The 20,619-nt window shown below is 40.0% G+C and overlaps 2 protein-coding genes across 2 annotated transcripts in view; both read right to left on the bottom strand.

The window, feature by feature from the left end:
- Nucleotides 1–908: 908 nt before the first annotated feature.
- On the bottom strand, nucleotides 909–11,968 carry LOC306701591 (phosphatidylinositol transfer protein beta isoform-like). The gene is made up of 11 exons (XM_079166947.1): nucleotides 11,857–11,968; nucleotides 9,557–9,587; nucleotides 6,009–6,154; nucleotides 5,085–5,244; nucleotides 4,068–4,148; nucleotides 3,536–3,619; nucleotides 2,459–2,536; nucleotides 2,235–2,345; nucleotides 1,949–2,071; nucleotides 1,644–1,710; nucleotides 909–1,558 (listed from the first exon to the last, which is right to left on the bottom strand). The coding sequence occupies exons 1-10, from the start codon at nucleotides 11,871–11,873 to the stop codon at nucleotides 1,657–1,659; spliced, it is 885 nt and encodes a 294-aa protein (XP_079023073.1). The 5' UTR covers nucleotides 11,874–11,968; the 3' UTR covers nucleotides 909–1,558; nucleotides 1,644–1,656.
- Nucleotides 11,969–12,716: 748 nt separating this feature from the next.
- LOC306700974 (large neutral amino acids transporter small subunit 4-like) overlaps nucleotides 12,717–20,619 on the bottom strand; it is a 28,609-nt gene continuing 20,706 nt past the window's right edge. The window contains exons 9-14 of the mRNA XM_079166154.1: nucleotides 18,607–18,750; nucleotides 18,048–18,174; nucleotides 17,822–17,954; nucleotides 16,709–16,782; nucleotides 15,965–16,088; nucleotides 12,717–15,852 (exon numbers count right to left, since the gene is read on the bottom strand). Of these exons, the coding sequence (XP_079022280.1) occupies nucleotides 15,691–15,852; nucleotides 15,965–16,088; nucleotides 16,709–16,782; nucleotides 17,822–17,954; nucleotides 18,048–18,174; nucleotides 18,607–18,750 (764 nt within the window). The 3' untranslated portion in view covers nucleotides 12,717–15,690. The remainder of the gene's footprint in view (nucleotides 15,853–15,964; nucleotides 16,089–16,708; nucleotides 16,783–17,821; nucleotides 17,955–18,047; nucleotides 18,175–18,606; nucleotides 18,751–20,619) is intronic.

Here is a 20,619-nt window from a genome sequence, read left to right on the forward strand (position 1 = left end):
TTCCAGCATAACGTTTTATTGTACTTCTTGGTAAAACAAAAGCGTTTTTTAGCTTATTTGTGAAACAGAGGCCAATAGATTGGTGCAAAAATGACACCTAAAACCAATGAATATTTAATGTTGAATATATTATAATAGTGTGTATCCCTTGCCTAAAAAACGAAATGAAAGTTTTATTTTTGTACTTCCGGTTCCCTCGACTCAAAGTCGTTGGATTTTTGATTAAACGGCTGAAATGAGGTTTAAGATTTACTCAAAGTTTTGTTCTGAAATATAAAACACGTCAGTAGAAATGCTTTTTGGGATTGTACGTTTATTTAAAAAGGCGATCGCTAACAATCCAAAGGAAAAATCCCATTCACTTATTATTACATCTGTGTTTGTGTATTATACTACCTACATATGTTCTCTATGTGCTGCTGATTTTAACATGAATTATTTGTACATCACATTTTGTCAATTAAACAGCATAAAAGGAAGACACCACATTTTCTGAAGTATTTCTCAGACGCTGGTCATGTCTTCTGATTCAAGTGGTAGTTTGTGACTGCAGCAAACAATAAATGTGATCGTTCCCACAGTTAAATGGGGTGTTTGCTCACTAATGTAAACCTTTTTTTTTCCCCAGCAGAAGTACAATGTTCAAAGATCCTAAAGAGCAAGGAACAAATGCATCGTCTTAAATATACTGCACACTCACATAACTCATAATATTAAAATCCGGGTTGTACCATTCAACACAGGACACGATTTAAAAAGACGAAAGGCCAAAATTTAAAAACAGAACTGCGTCATGTGTCAACCATTTTCAAATCTGCACAGAGTTCTTTTACAGTACATATCATCACCAACACTCGAAACCTCCACCAAAAGCTGACATCTCCGTATGAGGCTAAAACAACATCAGGTGTAGTTAGACCAGATTTTTATTATGTTAAATAAGATTACATGCGTCTGAAGTAAATACCTCATATGTAGTAGTTTCTACATAAATCATAAGCTGTATTTTTATTGCCTCTAGCCACCGTGTCATTAATTTCAAGTTTGAAAAAACAGAGATAAGGACATTAACAGATTTCTTTTGTTCAAGAGCACTGATCCTAGAAACTAGCTTTTGTGGAAAGGAGAATAAATAAAAACAAACAATAAATCACTTGAGAACTGGAAAAATACAAAAATCAAGAAAAAGAACAAAACCCAAATAACTGCAATTAAAACCAGTAATTAGAAGTGTTCCCTCAGTGACGGCCCACACCTGATAGTTTAGAATGTAAGAGGACCTAATAGGCATAAGCAAGAACGCTTCATCCTCAAAACGGATCATCCGACTTGCAAACTTGTCCAATAAAAAACTAAACTAAAACAAAAAGTTGCTTTAGTTGTATTCAAATGTTGTAGATAGATACACACAATTGCTTTACAAAATGAGCTCTTATTAAGAGCAATTGTTTTCATTCGGATGTAAGTGTGGTATTCTTGATTATGCCTATCAGGCTGTTTCTAGGTCCAGTGTCCAAAGAGACGAATGAAGTCAACGCCTCTCGTATCGGAAGTTGATCTGAAGACGAAAAACAGAACAAGTTAAAAAAACGATTGAACGTAAATTTACAAATCTCACCAAAAGACGAGGAGTTACTACTCACCGGGCGGAGCCAGTCAGTTGCAATCATCATTCGCATCCAAGCCTTTAAGTTCATCATTCGCCCTCATCTATGACAGGGAGAAATATCATAAAGATTACGGCAAAGTACGTTTTCTTATAACAAAATGTTTTGTTACATCCACTTCTTATATACAGTCTTTATGAAGTACTATGTTCCGATTGAATGCATACCGAGTGTAACAGTACGTACTTTAAAAAGAAAACTTTATGAGTGACAGCACTAGCAGTGGAGAAGTAATGCAAAACAAAACATGTTTTCCCTCGAGTAATCACAGCTCAAGTCACCTTATCCAGCTCCTCCTTCGTCTCCGCCTCCATGCGTCGTATGTCGTCCATCGACAGTCCGATCCATTTGTCGATCCAGCAGAACAACTGTCTGTGGAACTTGGTGAACACACGATTCTCCACCTGGACAGACGGTGTGTTTTGAGAAAGACAGCGTGAGGACACAGAGAAATATTGTGTGGCATCTCGACTCAAAGTTAAAAAAAAAAAATGTACTTTCGTCGGTGCAGAAATGTATATATTGGCCACCAGTAGGAAATGCATCTTAAGATATAGCCAACCGTACCTTTTGAATCATGCTTTCCACTTTGCCCTGAAGCAAAAACCACTTGAATTCAACAGTGACTAACTTATAGGCACACATGTGTGGACAGTCGGGGTTGTCGGCGAGTTCTTTCTGCAAACACACAGATGCAAAGAAAACATAAAAACACGAAGTCTCCAGACCGTAACATTTTATTTTCCTTGAATAAAGTGAGCCACAGTGAAAAGCAACAAGAGGTGCAGTACCTTCCAGTTAGGTCCCAGAGGCCCTCTACCGGTCTTCTGTGATTTGAAGATGACTGGATCTTCCTCCGCGTTATATTCCTAAAGAATGAATACAACCAGTAAGTACAGGCTCCACCCTCTGTGGTAATTATCTTAGCTATTTTAGATTTCGTCTTTAGATGAAAATGCTTATTAGCTTCAGTCACATTTTTGTTATTTTCATCCTTCATGATTTTAATCCAGTTTTAGTCGACGCCAACTCAAAAAATGTTAATCCGGTTATAGTCGACGACAATTTAAAACATTTTAATCGAGTTTTAGTTGACGACAATTTAAAACATTTTAATCGAGTTTTAGTCGACGACAATTTAAAACGTTTTAATCCGGTTTTAATCGACGACAATTTAAAACGTTTTAATCCGGTTTTAGTCGACGACAATTTAAAACATTTTAATCCAGTTTTAGTCTACGACAATTTAAAACGTTTTAATCCGGTTTTAGTCAACGACAATTTAAAACGTTTTAATCCGGTTTTAGTCAACGACAATTTAAAACGTTTTAATCCGGTTTTAGTCAACAAAGAAATCATTATATTTTAGTCAACTTCAAGTCATTACTTTTGGTCGAAATATTTTGTCAGCTATGTTTTAATTGATATCCTTTGTCAAATGTCCATCTTCATCAGATTACTTTGAATATTTCAGTCAATTTGGTCTAAAATTAAATTAAAAAACAAACGACTCTAACTCGATGAAGTAAGGGTTTATTTCGACCAAATTGTTGGACAAGTAGAAAGACTAAGTAAGGTGGTTTTGGGGAGTTTTATTTCTTTCCTGTCGAGTTTGAGTGAAGTGTATTTCACGATGCACCAGAAAGCGCAAGCGCAACATGGTTATCGACCACGGTGCAGCTGCTGGTGGGGAAACTGTGGTCGCTCCAATGGCAATGAACCCAACAGCGGCAGCTCTTAGATGGCTACAGCTAAACTCACAGAATCTAGAGTTACAATACGTAACCAACGTCTAGTAGACTGAATGTTTGGTAGACTTTGGTAAAACGGTTTTAAAAAATGACAAACCTCAGAGTTCTTTCCCTTACCTTTGCATTGATGCAACTTCCGTCAGCAATATCAATGTCAACTATTGTCCTTTTTTCCAATTGGCTTTTATCCAGTCCGTGTACCTGCAGAGGGGCAAAATCAAACCATCACTTTGGTTCAGTTTCTTGTAAAAGGCAGGGAGCAAATATCAGACTTTATGTTAAAAAATAAAAATAATTACGACGGAAAAAATATATCTTTTATAAGTAGTTTAATATACAAACTTTTGTATAAATTAAAGAGTGTTTTAATGTTTAAATGTAATAATGACCACCTCAGAGCAGCCCTGAGGGGCCCCGGACCCCAGGTTGGGAACCTCAGCACTAGACAACTAACCGCTCATCTAAGTTTTGCCGCTTAATGATGCTACTTCTGGTTCTATATCCACAGCAGTAAAACAGTCATTTTAATAACCATCCCTTAAAAATACAAAATCGGTATGTTTTCCAGTTATACACGTAAATACACCTGTAATGGATTATTAACCTGTATGGAGGGTAAAGAATGAGCACCACTAGTCACATGACTTACATTGTCCTGATCCCCCATATCAGGCTTGTGCCAGGTCTCGATCGTCAGAGTGAACTTTTCATTCAAGTATTCATTCTGTAAGACGCAAGACAGGGTCGGTCAACAATCACATCGTGATTGCAGTACAGTTTGTGGAGAATATACATAAATATTAGCGTAATTATGTCATCATGCACACACTCAGATACGAAAACAATATACTTACTGTAATGACTGCATTACAGGAAACGGTGGACGGTGATGAAAAGAGAAGAGAGACAAGGTTTTAGATAATACACAGATTCCAAATATCAAGCTTTTCATTTGTGAAATTCCCCAACACACACTGTAGCTGCATATTGTGGGAGAAGAATCCTGAGATCAGGGAGTAATAACCAAACTCTAACTTGAGTCTCAAAATGGGTGTTCACTCAAAATGTCAACAATCAAAGTACAATTCCACATTCAGAGTGAACAGGCCCAACTGTCTTTGTTCAGACCACATGGTGAAATCCCAACATCACCCTTTGGTTTGTGGACTGCAGTTTTGAAGCCTTGAGTTCAGCATTTTGGCCGTCGCCATCTTGACTTTTTGCAACCAGTGAAAAGAAGTGACCATATTTGGACTGAGGCGGAGCGATGTAGAGACGCCTTAGACAGCTCTGGTAGAGACCTGTCAATCACAAGGTAGCCCCGCCCTAAAGCATACCCTGCTTTATGGTCTGTTTGACTTGAAACAAAGCGGCAACCTCTGGTTCTGAGGAGTGAAGCGAATGCTTTGTGTGTTAAAGCTGCATTCTCTCTAGTGTCCACCAGGGGGCGACTCCTCTGGTTGCATAGAAGTCTATGAGAAAATGACTCTACTTCTCTCTTGATTTATTACCTCAGTAAACATTGTAAACATGAGTTTATGGTCTCAATCTCTAGTTTCAAGTCTTCTTCAATACAGCATGATGTTCATTTAGTAAATGATGGTCCATTTAGAGTCTAATAGAATATGTCTCTCTCGTTGGCCTCGTGTCTGGCTTCATTAAAAACACTGGGTTTCTGCTCTGGTGTGAAACACATATGCAACGTGTCACATGTGTGTACGAGGTGGGACTCACCGGTTTTACAGTACGGATATGCATTCCAGGCCTCCTCTTTAACCAAAAGAGAACCTTTCGGAGCTATCGTAGCGAGGATCTGTGGCACTTTACTGCAGAGACACAAACGTGAATTGATTATGCACAAACAAAAAACACAGATTGAACACACACACACACACACACACACACACACACACACACACACACACACACACACACACACACACACACACACACACACACACACACACACACACACACACACACACACACACACACACACACACAAAAGTTGCCCAAAGGATGTGTCATTGCAACGCTGAAACAGTGAATGTTTGCCACGACATGAATTTGAACTAACTGAGGATCACTTCCTGATTTTGCCAACACTTGGATGGATGTAAAACCAGTGGAAAAGGTGGAAAGAAGCAGTGTGCCATCTTAGGGGATATCTGGAATATCTGAAAAGCTGGACATCCTGTGTTAATTGGTGAGTTTCAGAGCTTCTGGTAGGTTGATTTTATTATCTTTGCACAGACAAGCTAGCCGTTTCCTCCCTTTTTTCCACTGTTATTGCTAAGCTAAGCTAACTGGCTGCTGGCTCGGGGCAACAAGGGTTGTATTTATCTTTTAATCCAACTCTCAGCAATAAAGGGCATTTCTCAAAATGTCCAACTGTTTGTTTTGTAAGTTAAACCTAAAGACAAACGTTTGATGTGCGGAGATCCTCGTCCACTTCCAGGTCAACGGTACAATTCTCATTGTTTGTTTTATTGCTGATTTGGATATCTGTGCCCTAATATCTAATATAGTTTCTTCAACATTTGTGAGAGTTGTGTCTGAAAAGCTCTGATGGAGTATGACCCACGCTTACCTCGTCAGGTGGTAGAGCTTGAGGGTGTACTGTCCCTTCTCTCCATCCTTCTCGTAGGGCTCGTTGCGCAGCACCTCCACACCTTCTCCTCCACCCGTCTCACCCTTACTGGCCTCTGCTACCGCGTACAGCTGACCCACTTGGTACTGGGGGGGGGGGGGGGGGGGGGACAGAAGAGGATGAGCACGGTTAACAGAGTTAAATGTAATGTATTCAATCGATTTTCCAGTTCTGAATATTGTCCCATTCAGAGCCCAAAAACTGCAACTTCATTAATGTTTTCAAGAAAAAGCTGATAAATTCTGAGATTTTTGTAGACCCTTTAAACTTTTCACGGAAAGAAAAATACAAGTGAAACGACTGAAATTAGGACATTAAAGCTGCATTAAATCAATATTTTTGTACCAAAAGACAGACAACAGCGAACAACTAGCTGGTGAAAATCGTGGAGTAATTAGAAGCTAAATGAATATCAGAAGATTCTTTTCTTGTTTATTCTTTTTCATTTCAAAAAATGTTCTAAAGTCATTTTATGTCAGTGAATTAACTCTTCTTGAGAGAATCATATGTACTTGATAAACTACGATAAACAGGACAGTTACTTTTTATTTTTAAAATAGCTTCTACTTTAGCTAAGAATTGGCTATTGGGAGCTAAATCTTCTGAAAAAGGTACAGATGTGTTGTTCCACACAAATAAAAAGAAATACTATACTATATATATATATATATATATATATATATAATAATAACCCAAGAGAGACAACAGAAGTTCAAAGACCTCTGTTGAGAATCGGTCATGACCTCAGTTAGCCATTCACTGGAAATCCTTTGGTTTCCCAGACAGACTTCAGCATCAGAAAAGCAGCAAACTCAGCCTTTTCTTAACCTCTCTTCCTCTTCCTCTTCCTCCAACCCTCAAAGTTTAAACCCTTCCTGACTCGTGTAAAAGTGCTGTGACACTGGAAAGAGTGACTCACTGGTGCCGTCAAACTGGCCAGGCGAGCACACACTCCCACTTAACACACACACACACACACACACACACACACACACACACACACACACACACACACACACACACACACACACACACACACACACACACACACACACACACACACACACACACACACACACACACACACACACACACAGAGAAGTTGCCCAAAGGATGTGTCATTGCAACGCTGAAACAGTGAATGTTTGCCACGACATGAATTTGAACTAACTGAGGATCACTTCCTGATTTTGCCAACACTTGGATGGATGTAAAACCAGTGGAAAAGGTGGAAAGAAGCAGTGTGCCATCTTAGGGGATCTATTGGCAGAAATGGAATATGATATTAATAAGTATGTTTTCTTTAGTCTCCAATCAGCTAAAAAGAAGAATCGCCGGGGTTTCGTCGCCATAGACTGAGCTGTTTATATCTACATACGGAGCCGGGGGGGGGGGGGGGACTCCAGGGTCAGAAAACAAAAACACAGGAAACCTCCATTGATCTCGAAGGAGCTGCAGCATTTATTTCTACACAAACTGCAACTTCCACTGTACCTCCAGCCGAAATTCTCGACGCTAAACTAACCCTCTTCTGCCCTAAAGCAGCCTCTGGATAGGGTTTGCATCGGGCCACCGTAGTTCTCCTTCACGCTTGGCACTCGGGGAGAAGTTTCAATACCATTATCTTTCCCTCCCGATATCTGAACATACAGAGTATTGATCTGATACCAGTGCGTTGGATGAGCGGATGACGCATCTGCTGTAGTTAGAGCAGTATTTTTGGGGGGAGCTGTGGATGCTCAGCGTTGTGAGCAGGGACTCAGGAATGTGACTCGTCGTGAAGAACCAGTACGTCTTCTCGTCGCCGAAGACGGCTGTTAGTCGAGGAAACGTTAACGCAGCACGTCACGAGCAGCTCCGGGTGACGGCAACGCAACGATCGGCTGCAAAACAACAAAACAGGCTGAACCCGAACGGGAGGTGGTCATCGAACGCTGGACAAAAAAAACGTGTTGAGGCAAAGTGCCATCAGAGTAAAATGAAGGTTTAACCTGCTGGTTTACGTCATGAGATTCACTCACAAAAACAAGGCGTGGGAACGAACGTTTATGGCTTTCTAAAGGAGAACAATGTGAGATGTGAGGATCACTGAGTGGCATTATGGGAAGTGGGAGAAGCAGTGTTTTTGGCTTCTGGCCTCTGCTTTTTAAAATCTTACTTTTGTGAGTCCCCTAACTTTATTAAATTACCAGAGCACGATTAACACCGTGTATGAAGTGTAAAAAAATACAAGGTTATGTAGTAGTTACACGTCTGACAGCACATGCAGATTAATTCCACGGCCCACCGCTATTTTCACTCAGATTCTTGTTCCAGCTCGTTGGACACAACTAACTCAGGAATCCAGCTCAGGCTTTCACACCGAAGGGGATCAGAAGAAAAGCCGGTCGCACAGGTGATTACAAAGCTTAGAGAAATACCGGCTTCTGCTTTGTGTTAAGCAAAAAAAAAAACAAAGAGTTCAGTGTTACGTGGATTAAAACGTAGAGTGAGCAAATAGCATTTAGGTAGTAAGAAAAGAAGGGGTTCAGATGGTTGTTTCATTAAACTCAGATCTAATGAAAGGAGAAAGAGGCTGAACTCTTCTTGATAACATTATAGCACTCAATAGTCTGGTAGCCAAGTGTTTGCAAGGGCATCTGAAGGAAGCCTAAAGAGTGGCCGACTACAACAACAACACGTGTCCGGGCACCTAGTGACACCGAGCGGTGCAGCCACTTAGTGCAGAATGTCTGCAATCCCCTCGGCTGAGTTATGCCTTTAATCGTCTCTACGGGGAGTCAGATCTGATGCTAACTGGAGAATTCTAAACAGCGTTACAGCAAAGTAAAACTTCACTAAGTTGGAATATATAAAAACTGGTACTTCATTTAATCAAATGACTGCAAAAACGTCACTTGTTGGACACAAAGTCAACACTGTCATCTTGTTTTTTTTGCAACCAGTGAATGGAAGTGACCATATTATATACTAAAGCATACCCTGCTTTATGGTCTGTTTGACTCTAAATGGACTAAATGAACATCATGCTGTATTGAAGAAGACGTGTCGCGTTAACACTACTCTGGCATTTTAGAAACCCTAAAACAAATGACATCGGCCTCGACTACCAGTGGTTAACTTCCACATCCATAACAAAATAGATTGTTGACCGTGATGTTAATGCTAGCAACTGTTGCGTAGTTTAATTCTGCGTTTTTAAAATGCTAATACTGCCTACATGTTTAGGACGCAAGCTGTTATTTGAGCGCTTTGCAACAATTCCCGTGTCAAGTGGAGTTAACAGTCCTGGTTATGTGATATGTGTTTTTAAGTATGGTAATATGGACTTTTGATTCTTTCTAAAATGCTCGTCTGGACGGGGAAACGTTGTTTTAAAACAAAGATATAGTTGTGTTGAAAAGGAAACCACACAAACGGATATTAGCTACCTAATGTTACCTAAATCTGGAACAATAAACATGACATAGAATTAAACGAGTCCTTACCTCCTCCACTGAAATGGGCAGGACAATTCGGCTACAAGAGACAAAGAGACAAAAAAACAAGATATTAGGGCACAGATATCCAAATCAGCAATAAAACAAACAATGAGAATTGTACCATTGACCTGGAAGTGGACGAGGATCTCAACACATCAAACTTTTGTCTTTAGGTTTAACTTACGAAACAAACAGTTGGACATTTTGGGAAATGCCTTTCATTGCAGAGATTTGGATTAAAAGATCAATACAACCCTTGTTGCCCCGAGCCAGCAGTCAGTTAGTTTAGCTTAGCAATAAGAGTGTAAAAAAGGAAGAAACAGCTAGCTTGGCTGTCCAAAGATAAAGAACCTTCCAGAACCTCTAAAACTCACCAATTAACACAAGATATCCAGTAAAAATAAAAATAATGAATATAATCTGAATAATCGTGTTACCTTTGGACAGAGCCATGCTAGCATGCTTCTAAGCTAAGCTAACCTGCGGCTAGCTCCAGCTAATGCTACAAATTCTCCGTACAGACATTTGAGAGACGTATCGATCTCCTTATATATCGCTTTAGGAACATCGCCATAGTTATTTTTCTTTCATTTTGATATATTCTAATTAATAATAGCATACTTTATTACCTTTATACTATATATATATATATATATATATATATATATATATATATATATATATATATATATATATATATATATATATATATATATATATATATATATATATATATATATATATATATATATGAGAAGTAAAGTATTAAATGCATTATAAAGAAACAACATCCTGTTTGATTTTGCCTCCAACATAAATACCCAAATAAAATAGACCTCCAGTTTCCAAAGCATTTAAAAACAAAATTCCATCTTTGAACTAGCTCAAGGGTCAAGCACCAGAAACACTGGATCCTACACTTCCCATAATGCAACACAAGAGTGTCTGTCATTGGACCCTCCCTGCCACCTGAATGCCTTCATAGAGCTCAACCTCAGGGCCACAGGAGACGTTATACAGCTGCTAAACTCCTCATAACGAGTAAACCAAACGTCACAAGTAAAATCTAAAAGGATTTTAACCAATCAACCAATCAGATCCTTCATTTAGAGGGTGTGGCTTAAACAAATCTGACTGCTAGGTAAATGAGACATGAGTGCATCTGGTCTGATGATAAAGTCCTGGGAGGCAGCGAGATAGTTCTCTGCTCGTGTCCCGTTATCACAGAGGAAGAGGAAATTATGAATCTGCAATCAAGTCGGCCATAGAGGGTGAACAAATACACCTTCAGACGCTACGGTGGAAAACCTGCACGTGTGTGTGTGTTTTATTTGTGTGTTCTTGTAGTTTTTCCTTTATATACAAAAGCCGATTAATTGCCACCTGTTGCCCGTCTAGCAGGGCCTGAATATTTCATTAGAACAGATCAGAGTGAAAGAGGAGCCTCCTCCAGGCTGGTGGGGTTGAACAAGATACTAGTTCAGTGCACTCCTACACAGACACAGTGGCCATGATGTGCAACATTTATCTTATTTTACAAGCAGAATTTCCTGTACTCTGAAGCGTGATAATTGAACATGGTTAACCAGTTAATGCACTTTGCACCTCAGTCAGGTGACAGCCTGATGTTGTTCCAGATGTGCATAATGACACAATATTGCCTTGCTCAGGAGTTAAAAACCCTCTTACCGCATTTGTTTTATATTTGGCTACATCAATACGATTGATTTAATATTTGCCAAGGCAAAAAAACAAACAAACCCTGTTCAAACATTCCAAATATAAGATGTCCTTCATTAAGACGTCAAGCAGGAGCTCCATGAAACCTGCATTTACATATTTCCTGAACGCCCGAGAAGAGTTCTCCACTTCGGCATCAATACCTTAAAGATTAAATGAAGTCTATGGGAATTCAAACTGAAAGTTTAAACTCCACAGCCATCGATTCCCTCTCGCCACCAGACTACAGCGCGATGTCAGCGAGTTTTAACCCCGCCCAGCAGCGACAGCGAGCGGGGTAAAAAACAACTGAAAAGTTCAGTTACACCGAAAAGTTCAGATACTTAGCTCAACATATCTATGCCGAATTTACCCTCATTCCCTGCAGTATCCAACCGTACTATAAACATTTATAAAGATAACATGTACTTTTACTAACAGACGATTAACGTTAAATTGATCGATTTTAAAATGGAGTTCTGCGAGATCTACACCCGGAGTTCAAACAAAGTGCTGAGACACGTTCTGTATTGATTTAATAAAGAATTAAAGTAACAAACCCGGCTTCATAAAGTTAAAATACTCACAACTCCCTGATGAGCATGTTGGCAGTGTCTCCGTCCAGATAGCAGCGTACGAGAGAGGGGCTCTTTGAAGCCGAAAGAAGACGTTCATTCACGGCTCGACGCTTTTTTGAGTCCGGAGTTTCTTCCTGGAAGATGCGAAAAGGGGGCGCGGCCTCAAGGAAAAAGAGGAGGGGTCAACCCCCCACCTTGAGTTTCAGGTAACACCCGATGTGACGTTCAAGTGCAGCTGGTTTAGACTACTGTTTATATTACTAAAGCCATGTTTGCTTTTGTACCTATTCTACTACTAGTACTGCTGCTTTTAGTGTTACTTATGCAGCTAATGTAAATATCAATAATATTAAGATAATTCATTATAAAATACATAGTAATAATAATAATAATAATAGGTGGCACTTTTAGCAGAATTAGCTTCAACATTTAAATGTTTTTGTTGTGGCAGAAAAGAATCTCGTGCCTTTGTATTTTGCTGAGTAGACAGATATTGTTGTAAACTTTGCCCCGCATCTTTATTCTCGACAATCAAGCTAATGTCAGAACCGGTACAGGCAGAAACCGTCCTGGTTGTGGTTCGGGTTCAACCAGTTTTGTGGCTCAGCTGACGCCCCATGAGGAGGCTCCTCTGTGGGACTCTGTTGCCCAACAAGTTTGCGTACAAAGTCGTCTCGTGTATTACTTAATTATCAAGCAGACCCTCCTATTCCCTTTGAATACACACACACACACACACACACACACACACACACACACCACAGAGTATCTGTATTATCACAGTGAGAGTCTGACCCCTGCTGCTCTGTCTCACATCTACAAGATCTCAACCACTTCTGCCATTTAAATACAAATAAAAACCACACAAATACAAATGATTGTGTTTATTTTGCTTCATATATTGATCTTTTTTTTTTTTCCTTTCAACATGTCCATGATAATGGCTATACTGTGGTACAAGACACAAGAAGAAAACACAAAATATACAATATAAGATCATGAAAATACACATTCTCGTAAACATCAGAAGGAAATAAAGCGAAACTAAACTGGAGCATGGTAGGTAGATAAAAAAGAAAATACAAAAAGGTACATGCAAAGAGAAAGGAAAGAAATCACCCTTTTCCTATCAGCGCACACAATAGATCCTCTTCAGAGAATACGAGATCGATCAATACATCCATCGATAAACCAAACTACTGCGGAGTGTCGTCCTACGGTAGGAGGCCGGGGTCAGAGGTGAGGCGTTTAAGGTACGGCAGTGAAGAAAAAGTGCTCATCAGTTCTCGAGGGAATGAAGATTTTGAACTGTGCGAGTTCAGGACGGCTGAAGGAGTCCATCATTACCCACAATTCATAGCGCTGGAGTAAAGTACTGCGTTACAGTTCTTCTTTATAGTCTTTTAACATCGGTTTTTAGTTGAGATTCACTCTGTGGAGCTAAATTATTCACGTTTTACACAAACAGCGAAAACCTCTGTGAAGTGAAAAAACTGCACACATGTAATTAAATGTTTTTGCAATTTAAATTAACTTTTGTACATTTCTACGCACACTGTTGTAATTTCTAAAGTACAAAAACTGGTGTTAAGAAACAACGTAAAAGTGCGATTTCCCGCCATTTTATTCAAGGAGTAATAATAAAAACAATCAAGTGTCTCCGTGCGTCTTTGTGTATCGTACTAATAAAGTTTGACAAAAATCCATAAAAGGACGTCTGGGTTAAAATGACGGACCCCGATTAAGTGACGAATGCACTTAAGATCAGTTCTTGTTACACAAGTTTTACACTTTTAAGAGACACAACAATGTAATGAAACAAAATAATTAATGTTTGGATAAAGAAAGAATTCCTGCACGTCATCTGAGAGGGGTTTATTGTAAATTGGACGTTTTGGTCATGGAGTTTGGTGAAGATCTATGACCACAAAAAAAAGTGTCTTTTCATCTTTTAACAAATGCCGTGCTGGCATCGTGCCCGAATTCATTTTCTTTTGCGGAGAAATGTACAAAAATAAAAGTTTCTTTCTCCGTACTCAGTGTAATGAATGAGTAATATATCGGTATCGGTGCGTCCACGAGAGCTTGAGAGACGACACGCCGCCCCACGCTTTGTCCGTGCACGTTAAAAGGCGACATAATAAACATGTGAAGCATGAATCTGGGTTTAAAATCTGTGAGTATAAAAAAATAACAGCATAATCTCTCCCATGCTCTGAATTTAAAAATCTACAGTTTACATTCTTTTCTTCATCGTGCACCACTAGCAGATATATACGTGACTGAGGTCCTTTACTTATCTTCTGGAGGTCTAAAGTGCATCGTGTGCCGTTCGTATTATTTCGGGGGGGCGTCTCGTCTCTCAGCTCTTGACGCTTGATGATGATGGAAGTGATGGATGAGTGGATGGATGGATGGATGGGGGAGGGAAAGAAGGGAGGAAGGGGGATACTTCTGTTCACATAGAGAGGCACTCTGAGGGTCATGGCTGTCTTTGGAAGTGCCTCTGTGAGTTACTCTGAAGATAAGAAGGAGCTTCTCTGAAGGCAGCAGGCTGAGTCACACATTATTATCTCCTCTGGTTCTTCCTCAGCCCGCTACCTTCGTGCAAATATCTCCCTTCAACATCAGCAGGAGGTCGCTGAGTTTGCACTTTTGTGTCGCGGTGCAGAAAAAAAAATAAACAACCCGGTAACCTGACTTGATTCTTTGGAGTCCACTGTGTCACTGAAAGAGAGCAATGTTTGATGGCAATTTGTTGCAGCAAAAAATGGGATTTTGATTAAAATAGCACCTTTTTGTTTTTGATTTTTAGAAATACAGCTCATGAATTGAAGTGTGTGATTGTGTTGCCCAGCACCTCACAGAAGCACTTATTGCTGCGACGAGATCGAGACTTCCCAAAGAAATTCATGTGTGTGTGTGTGTGTGTGTGTGTGTGTGTCTCTCGGTTTGTCTCCGTCCCGTCCGTCTACTCTTCAGATCACGTACAGGGAGCAAAAGATTCAACAACGCATCTGCGATCATATTGCAAGTAAATACATCTGAGAAAAACAAAAGAAGAAAAAGACACAAAAAGGGAATTCATGAGCAAAACAAAACGAGTGTGTGTGTGTCTTCAGCAGTAATACAGGAACCAGAAGCGTCTCTGGCATCATGCAGTGTAAAACACACTCACACACACATGCAGAGCTGCTGCTGCAGTGTTTATCGGACTAACGTGTTTGTGTGTGTTTTCAATCTGAGCTGCTACCAATACTGCTGTCTGTGCATTGTATTCAGGTAATGCCCTTCGAGCTTCGAGAGGAAGTAGCAACCAGCCGAGTGTGTTTATTTGTCTCCCAAAAGGACATTTAAGTCCTCAAAACGAAGACACGGAGCGTCTGTTCACCACAGTCGGTTCATGTGAGGTGGCGTTTTTTTAAAAGATGCGGTCTCCTCTTTTTCATTGGCTGGTTCATCGTCACAGAGAAATAAAAATGAAGTGAAGAGAAGATGTGTAGAGGAGTCATCTGTGGAGATATATATATATATATATATATATATGTGTGTATAAAATAAAATAAAAGGTCCGCCATTGCTTCTTTCTCCCATTTTCTCTCCTCCTCAGTTCAGCGATGCATTCGCAGGGAGTGGGAGCTCTCGGCGCCGGAGTGTGTCACAGTGTGTAGCATCAGAGAGAGAAGGTGGGACCGGTCGTCACAGTGGCGTGTAGTCATATCCAACAAATAAAGATCGGCAGTAAAATGGTGTGAGTGAAAGTGAAAGTTCGGGGAGGATTTCTCCCCCCTCTCCCTCTCCTCTCTGTCCTCTTTTTTTTCTTTTCATCTTCCTCTCTCCGGTCTAGACGAAGGCCTCGGGCTTGGTGTCGCCGTTGATCTTGACGTAGATCTTTGGGTCCTCGTCTTGCTCGTTCCGGAGGCGCTGCAGGTGTCGGCTGTGGCACAGCAGGTAGAGCGGGAGGCAGAATCCCAGCATGCTCAGCACCAACAGGCCCACGTTCACCTGAAAGAATGTGACAAACACGGGAGGGTCAGACCGGCACCGCGGCACACAAACAAAATCACAGCTCGCATCCAGACGTGTATTCACGTCGGTGCGTCCCGAGTCGTCTCACCCAGAGAGGGTCTCCCTCCAGCGGGCCCACCATGGCCATGAAGAGCGGCTGCTGCAGCAGAGCGAACAGAGCGCTGATCAGAGACTGCATGCCCGTCAGGCTGCCGAACTGAGAGGACGGGTACCTGTGAGGGACAAACAACAAGTCTCAAGACGGTGGATTCATAAGTGGTCTGTTAGGTTTGAGTATATCAACTCTGAGGGTTCAATTCTAACTGAAGACAAACTAATTAAAACTACACACAGTAAATAGTCCAAAGTAGAGACTTTTTGATATGGTTTTAGTAATAATCTAATTACAGCCACATGTACTGGATTTTATTTTTGGTTGATTTAGATTTTAAATTTAGATGTCTGTTTACATGCAAAACACATACATTAGTTATTATATAGTTATTTGGAGAAAATCTGGGACAAGAGAAAAAATAAGCTCTTACCAAGAAAATCTGTAGATATTTAACAGTTATTTTTGTTGTTTTCTCCCCACATGCTTTGTATATGCAAGACTGGAAGATGTATGACAAATAATGGTGTCTTAAATGTCTTATATTATTATTATTATTACATAAAATATGTTCACAAAGTGAGATACAGAAACGATCACAGTTTAGTGTGGAGGCTGGTCTGCATGGAGTCCTGATTTTAACCCAAATCCACCATCTTTGTTCTGAAGTGGAGCTCAGACTGAGCTTAAAGAATCATATATAAATAAAGTCGTTATTATCATCGTGTTATCGACACTCACACAGCAGCATAGAGGCCTCCGACTGCAGAGTGGATGAAGCCTCTGACGATCGTGTGCAGGATGAAGGACAGAATCTGAAGAGGAGGAGAAAAAATGTTTAATTTCCATGAAAGCGAGACACTAAAGGAAAAAATATATATTTTTCATGCACTGGTTAGTTTGAGATGATGGTCTATTTTGCTTCCATAACACGTCTTGTTTCAGAATACTGGAAATAAATCATCCAGAATACAAGTTTAGGTGTTTATTCTGCTACTTTGTCTATTTTGTGTTTGTAGATTTTCTCCTAAATTCAACAAAAGTTCCCAAAAAGTCTTCATTTGCATAATAAAACATAACATTTAAAAAAACTTGTAATAGAAAAAATATTTGTCTGAATGTCAGTAATGAACTGTTGAAGTTTAATGTTGATATCTATTAGTACACGTTTTGACCCTATTCACCTGTAGTGTAAATGTTTGTAATTTACGTTTGTAAATTTGTAAATTTATGTTTGTAAAAAATATATCTTTAAAAGTAGTTTGTTATGATCCATAAATCTCCACTTCAGCAGCTGCTACATACACCAAACTTTACACGTTCATTCCTCTCTATGTGCTGAAGGTTCACACAGAGGGGTTAGTTCACACATCACTCAGAGACTCATTTATACTACATGTATTAATAAAAACATGGAGGAAATGGATTTTTTTAGAAAGAGATATTCAAAATTCCCTCATAATAAAACCTTTGACTCTAAAACGTCAACAAAATGAAACATGAATTTTGAACCTGATTTTATCTAAATGTATAAAAATGTGCACATATTTAATAAGCAGTGCCTCATTTGCATATTAAAACAGGAAATTCTGAAAACGAGTAATTCAGAAAATAATTGTCTTAATGTGAGTAATCAACCGGGGAAGTTTGATATTGATATATATCAGTTTAATTATTATTCCCCTTCAAACACTGAGAGTTGAATAACACGCAATGCCCGTGTTGCCCAGCAGGTGTCACTGCAGGACTTGGTGGCACCAGGAGCTGCATTGCCATGTGAGTCTGTCCTGTTTGAACATCGTGTACATTTTCTCTGCCTCTTTGTCTCTCTGCAGCGTGTTTTCGTTGGTGTACCTGAAGAGGCAGGTTCTCCACGAGGCAGCTGGCTCCGAAGCCGACCAGGAGCAGGTTGGTGAAGACGAAGGCCCTAGTGGCGTTGACGATCTTCTGGATCACTTTGTCGGGCGGACGGGGCTGACCCGGCTCTCTGATGGAACAGAATAAAACATGAATTTGTTGTTTTTTCCCCCTATTATTTCCCGTCTGCGTGGTTTTATTTCCGCGTGTTTTTGTCGCTCACCTCTTGCCGTTCTTGTCGTTGTCGTCCTCGCAGTCTTTGAGCTTCCAGTCCATGACGTAGCCGATCACGGGAGAGGTGATCAGACACAACAGCTGCATCATGCCGAAGATGGACGTGTAGACGCTCACTGAGAAACACGCACGCGACAAAAAAACAAGTTATTTTTGTGTATTTTACAACCAATATTTTGATGTTTTTTTACAGGGTTGAGTCGCAAAGAAACGAGCAAAAACACAGAAGAGGACAGCTGGCCGAGGAGGCTCTGAAGTGGGCGTGTAGGTGATTCGATCTTTGTAAAGTTAAAAGCCTTGAGGTCTCTTACCCACGTGCATCTTCTCCACTGCAAGAAGCCGGCATGACGGAAAAAGAGACAGAGCAAGAGAAAGAGAGAGAGAGGCAACAAGAAGGTTTAGCTGAGCGAAAACAAGCAGCTGCGAGAGGATACGTTAGGAAAGACCAACAGAGAAAAGTCTTGACACAGCTAACTGTGGTTAGATGTTGAAGCCATTCTCAGAACAGCCACCTGTGTGTTCATGTACAGTTGATTCCACACACACACCTTTGCTGAGGTCTCCCTCCGTCAGCGACTCCAGGATGGTGTTCATGGCTCCCATGTAGAAGATGAGGCGCAGCTGGGTGACGCACATGGTGATGAGGCTCAGCAGGAAGATGGGGCTGAAGATGCTCTTCATGAAGGACTGAGCTGAGGAGGGAAATGAAGGAGGAGAGGACGTTACGATCAGATCAGTTGTTCTTCTAATAGCAGATAACGGATACGTTCACGTTTCATAAGGACAGAGATTCTTCCCTGAAACACAGCAACATGAAAACTGTGTTTTTAAAAACTACATTACAACCCCTGGTACAATAGTTAAGGACAAAAGTCAACCTTATAGTGGCGCTAGAGCAAAAGCTATTAGGATCCATCTTCAGGGGAACATGAATGTTGAACAGCTACAGTTGGTGACTTTATCAAAAATACATATTTTTGTCATATTTGCTCATTATTTCCCGAAGAAAAACAACCAATCAGAGCCGACGTGAAGCCCGAATTGTCATATAAAAAAGGTACGATCGCCCTACCGTATGAATTTTAACGATGCCGCCTACGGCGCTGTTGCTTTTCAAACTTTAATTAAAAGTCAGTGACATAAATCGTTGCAGGATTCATGCAACTTCTTTTATACGGTCACGGTCAAATGAAAGCACGTTCTGGAATATGAGGAGAGCAAAAGAAAGCAACCTCCATAAGTGAGTCATCGAGCAACGTGAAAAGGTTTTGTATTATTTCGTATTTATTATTATTAATAAATGTTCTGACAACGTCTCTAAGGCCAGCTGTGGGATGTACGTCCTCGTAACACAGTTAAGAGGACAGTAACAGCTGCCATACCGGTGCTTTACCCCTTCAGAAGCTTTTCTATTAATATATAAGGAAAAATTAATATATCGTGATTTAAAATTTAGGTCAATACCGTTCAGATTCTGTGACTGCTTTGCCAGTTTTTCAGAAACATATTTTAGTCTGTAACATGTAAAAAGTTTGATTTTGGCTCGACATCTTCTGTCGTCCACTTCCTAAACTCACATGGTGGAAAACTACACTGATGAGCTTCCTGCTCAGAGTAAGTCTACTTCTCTGCGGGATTCTGGGAAAAAGTTGATCATTGATCAAAGTCGTGGGTGTAAATAGAAATGGGACGCAGCCGTCCGTACGGAGAAGTACGGAACAAACCATTTAATTGTCGTTGTGCAGATGGAGCAGATGGGTTTATTACCCAGAACAACGGGTATCCATCTTTATTTAGGGAATATATGTTATGTGTATTCATTTTGTGTTCTCTTTAATATTGTGACATTGTAATATTATATAGGTGGAGGCTTTACATTTAATTTTCTTTAAACTAAACTAAACCAAAAAAATCCATCCACTAGTTGTTTAAACATTTAATTTAAAACCACAAATATCATATATTTCCTGGTGGCGGCAGGAAAAGTCGATATGAAGAAGTCGAAGCTAAGATGTTATGAAAAGAAGACCAGAAACCGTTTGGTCCAGCAGCTTAAGAGGCTAAAATTATGTATTTTATTTTGAAATCCAAGCCATTCATTTTAAATAAAGACCTCTGTAGTTCACATACCAAACTAGCACACTGTGGCCATGCCAACTTTTTAAGTACGTCATTTGTGTGTCACTGATGATAGAATAACAAATGTTCAAATTCAAATGAGGCCTTTCGGCTCTCAGGAGACCGGAGGTAAAGAACCAATGACTGATAAGAAATATTCTGCAACATTCACTGCTGCCATCAAATCAGTATGACGGTGTAATAGTGCCATTGTAGGTAAAAAAAAAAGAGAAATTACAGGAAAAAACAACTAAGAATTTCTGAGATTAAAGTCGTAATTTACACGAAAGAAATGTGGATATTCTCTGAGATTAAAGTGGAAAATTTGCAAGAAATATATGTATAGATGTGTAGATGTGTAGATGTGTAGCCGCCATCTGATTTTTGTTGCTCTTAATGCAACCGAGTGATGCAAAGGTCCTGAAACTCGTACATATTTAATG

This window comes from Pholis gunnellus (genome assembly GCF_910591455.1).
Source record: "Pholis gunnellus genome assembly, chromosome: 9".
Taxonomy (NCBI): Eukaryota; Metazoa; Chordata; class Actinopteri; order Perciformes; family Pholidae; genus Pholis; species Pholis gunnellus.

Excerpts from the sequence above, each read along its gene's own strand:
- LOC306701591 (XM_079166947.1), bottom strand. Across the intron at positions 4,149-5,084 it reads CACCAGAGCAGAAACCCAGT|TTACAGAATGAATACTTGAA; the intron begins GTTTTTAATGAA and ends CTGTCTTGCGTC. Across the intron at positions 2,072-2,234 it reads TGGAAAGCATGATTCAAAAG|GTGGAGAATCGTGTGTTCAC; the intron begins GTACGGTTGGCT and ends CCGTCTGTCCAG.